The 4,266-nt window shown below is 41.1% G+C and overlaps 1 protein-coding gene across 5 annotated transcripts in view; it reads right to left on the bottom strand.

The window, feature by feature from the left end:
• Positions 1-4,266, bottom strand: part of Evi5 (ecotropic viral integration site 5) — a 139,187-nt gene that overhangs the window by 75,300 nt on the left and 59,621 nt on the right. For all 5 annotated transcript variants that reach the window (XM_005359650.3, XM_013350923.2, XM_013350924.2 and 2 more), the window contains exon 6: positions 373-498. In XM_005359650.3, coding sequence (XP_005359707.2) covers positions 373-498 — 126 coding nt within the window. The remainder of the gene's footprint in view (positions 1-372; positions 499-4,266) is intronic.

A 4,266-nucleotide genomic window follows, 5' to 3' on the forward strand; every position in this document is an offset into this window, starting at 1 on the left:
TGCTGAACGTTTCTAAGAGCCCCGAGCATGACCAACTGTCACCATGGGATGAGATCACTGACTGCGTTCTCAACTGATGCTATGCTTTTTTAAATGTGTTTAAGAATTTTGCTTGCATTTACCTATGTGCACGGTGTGTACCTAGTGCCCACACAGATCAGAAGGCGGCACCAGAACCCCTAGAACAGGAATTACAAACAGTTGGAAGCCACCACGTGGGTGCTAGCATCGACCCAGGTTCTCTGCAAGAGCAGCAAAGGTGCTTTTAACCACTGACCCATCTCTCTCTCCAGCACTTGTTTCTATGATTCTGACGCAGAATTTGCTAAGATCACATTGAGAAAGGGGTAAAAAGGTAAAGCGAACGTTTACCTGTATCATGCATTCAAACTGGTACATACAAAGGCCCAATTCTGCCATGCTTGGTTTAAAGAGTTCACGAAGTCTGTAGTCTTGCATTAATTTAACAAACACACAAAAAGCTTCTTCTTCTGGCATCTATTTTAAGAAGAAAAAATAGTAACACAGTTCAACATTTCACAATACACAAGTAAGCCAAATCAAATTATAAACAAAGTACCACTCAATAACAAAGTTTCTTTTCATTTCTTTGAAGTGTATGTGTTTGCGTGTCCAAGTGTTCACAGAGGCCAGAGATCATCCCTCAGTGCCATTCCTTGGGCTCCATACATCCTGTTGTCTTGAGACAAGCTCTCTCGGGTCCTGACTCACAGAGCAAGCCTTCCTAGCCGAGTGCATGCATCACCACACTAGGCTTCTTTACGTGGACTCTGGATGCTGAATTAAGCCCACAGTGAGTGCTTTCAGTGGTCAGAGTGCAGTATAAGGAGCAATGGATAAGAATCAGGACGTTCCAGGCTTCCATTCTGAGAATCAGACAATGACTCTTGCACACTCTGAGACTAACTGCCTCAACTTGTCTAATTCATTAACTTAATCAAATGTGTGTTTGTGAATTTATACATGTATGTGTATATGTGCATACAGACATACACACACACGTCTACGGTCATGCCACCCTAAATAGGACCTATTTCATCTAACCAACAAGTATTCATTTATACCTACATACTGTTCTCTTTCTAAATATAAGAACAACAGCAAGGAAAACATTTAAGCTTTACTCAAGAGGAGCTTTCTAAGATAAACAGGTTATGTGCCTAAATCATAGCTATGTCAGTGATGACAAACGCTATGGAAAATAAACTGGAATAAGAGAACGCTGGGGAGACAAATGTTCTCTATGTAAGTCGGGAATGGACCTAAATAAAACAAATGAGGAAAGGAAATTGGAGACCATCTGAGAAAGAACAGTCTTGGAAGACAGAGGGTAGGAAGGCCTTAGATAATGGTCCCATAGGCTCATATATTGAATGTTTGGTCCCAGTTAGTAGATCTAGAAAGGACTAGGAGATGTGGCCTTGTTGGGAAGAGGTGTGGCTTTGTTGGCAGGTGTGTCAACAGCCCACACCATGTTCTCTCTCCCCACTCTCCACCCTCCCCCTCACTTTCCTCCCCAGAGTCATAGCTGTCTGCCTGCCTGTTCCCACACTCCCCACCAGGATGGTCATGGACTCTGAAACTGCAAGCCCCATTTAAATGCGTTCTTCTATAAATTAACTTGGTCATGGTGTCTCCTGACAGCAACAGATGCTGGCATGCTTGGTCAGCAAGCAGGAGACACTAAAGTCAAGTTATCCCCTTGTATACAGTAAAACCTACACAAGAAGTAATTAACACATGCCAAGCAGAGAATATAAATTAATGAGAGTAAACTTATATTGCTTTTAAAAGTTCATGAGTAAAGGAGTTTAAAGAAGAAAAAATGAAACCACACACACAGATTCTGGAAGCCACACTGTAATTTTTTACTTTGACCTTAAGACAACTGGAAAGCTTTGGGGATTCTGCACAGAAAAGACACACAATGTAATTACCAAAAGAACTTCTATGCTTTAAAATTATCTGCAACTGAGTTTTAAAAGTATAAATCACTAGGAAATATTCACTAAGAAAATAACTCAAAAGACATTCAAAACTCAGGCGAAGCACCCACAAGGGTAGATAACTTTCTCAAAATAATACAGTTTTCTAATATTTATTTATAGTCTGTGAATGAATTTGAAAAGAGGATGTCCCCCAAAGGTCTCTCAGTACCTCTTACTGAAGATAGTCACAGTTCTTCTGTGGAGACCATCCCTAATAATTCAAGTCCTAAAGCCCCACTGACACGTCAATGGCTGCAAGAGGCACAAGATCCCAGATCTCCAGACTACACCGTTCTCTTAGTCCCTCTTCATCTTGATTTCCAAACTCCCACTCTGATCCTCTAAGGCATTCTCCAGGATTCCCATCTTTCAGAAGGTCCATCTGAAACACGCTGGGCCTCCACAGACTTCTGGGTCCTTAGTCATCGGCACTGAGACAAACTCTAGCTTTTGACCTCCTTTCCTCCAGGAAGCACGGCAGGCAGTTACTATCTCAGCCTCCACAACCACTCCAAAGGCTAAAATCGGTTTTCTACTCCTTGTGTGGCCATTTCTCCAAAACTGAAATATACTCTTGTGGAGGGACAGGACTTGGAAGACTCAAGGCCACTTACATAGCCTCCTGATGTTACACAATCAGGGACCAACTGGAGCAAAAGAAGACTTTGGTGTATAGCCACCTCACAGGAAACTCCAGCTATGCAGCTCCACAAGCTGCCGCAACACACACTCTTCAGGGAGGCAAACATTCTTCTCTAGAATCTAGAGTCTAGACACTCAGCAGAGATGAATACTGTTATTTCAAAGTTAATATAAAAGAAAAAGGAACAGATTTGTGGTAAAAAAAATCACTAGACTGATAATAATTGTATTTGACTTTAATAGTAAAAAGATCTACTACTGACAACCATTTATAAATCAGGACAATCAGGACTTTGTGGATGCTCTAAATACATCAATATTAATATAGTTACTTTTATGCCATATACATTATAGCCCAGATTTAGTTAACATGGAAAAATATCCTAGAATCACCACTGGAGTTCTTACTACACATGGTAAGTAGGAGCCAGCTTGTTCATACTGTGCCCTGAACGGAGGGATGGAGACCAGGGACAGAGCAAAAGAAGAGCAGGTGCATAGTGCGTATGAGGCCCTGGGCTCCATTCCCAGCACCTGAGCAACAGACAAACTGAAGAGAACAGGGATGAAGAAGGGAGTCCTGACACGGAACTTTTAAAGTCAGATAGTAAGGAAGTAAAATACCAGGAGATTTTGGTTCCTACTCTGCTTTCATCTACTCAAGATGGACAAAAGCCACTGAAGTTTTACTACAAGCCTCACATGTGCCATACACCAGGCAGACTCACACCTACAGAACTCTCGCAAAGCATCCAGATGAGAACAAGGCCATCTGAAACGGGAGTCTAAGCTCACAGGCTGAGTGCAGAACTGAGATACAAACCGCAGCCCACACACTTCAAATCAAGCCACTTTCAGGACTAAGTTCTGAGACTACATAAAAAGTTAAATAAAGAAATTTTCATCAAGGCTAAGAAGATGAATGTATACACCATTTCCCTTTCCAATTTTAATTGCCATACCCCTAAATTCTAGGAGCATGCTACCCAAACCACTCCCAAATCAGTCAATGCCAATGTTGTATCCCTGGGACAGTAAAGGCAGCTGAGTATCATAAGTTCAGTATGATATAAATAACAAGCTGATGGGAAAAGCCTTGTTAACCAATAATCTTTAAGAGGTGGAACCTAGTTTAGGTATGGCTTTCTGGGACCAGGAGATAAAAACCTGTGCACCACCCAGGAGTGCTTTGTGTAGTTTCCCCCGTGGTCAAGCAGGGCCTGGATCTTCTGTGCCTGTGGCATGAGTTTTTTTTATATATTTTATTTATTATAAGAGTCTATCTTTAATCTAGCCTGGTTATTTCCATATCAAGGTAACAGCGACAATAAGCCTATAGCTAAATGATATATAACACTCCTAAGTATATTTACAAACATGTTCATAATGTAAATAAGATTTTGTAAGAAACTTTTATTCTTATTTTTGGTTGGAAAAAGATTACTCCCAATGAAATGTTGACAAATAAAATTTTAAAAAAATGTAACAAGTTCTTGTAGAATATCTTGGTACAATTGTATATATTAAGAAATGAGCCAGGTGGTGGTGGTGCACACTTTTAATCCCAGCACTCGGGAGCCAGAGGCGGGTGGATCTCTGAGTTCAAGGACAGCCT

Source organism: Microtus ochrogaster, linkage group LG1 (assembly GCF_000317375.1).
Source record: "Microtus ochrogaster isolate Prairie Vole_2 linkage group LG1, MicOch1.0, whole genome shotgun sequence".
NCBI lineage: Eukaryota > Metazoa > Chordata > Mammalia > Rodentia > Cricetidae > Microtus > Microtus ochrogaster.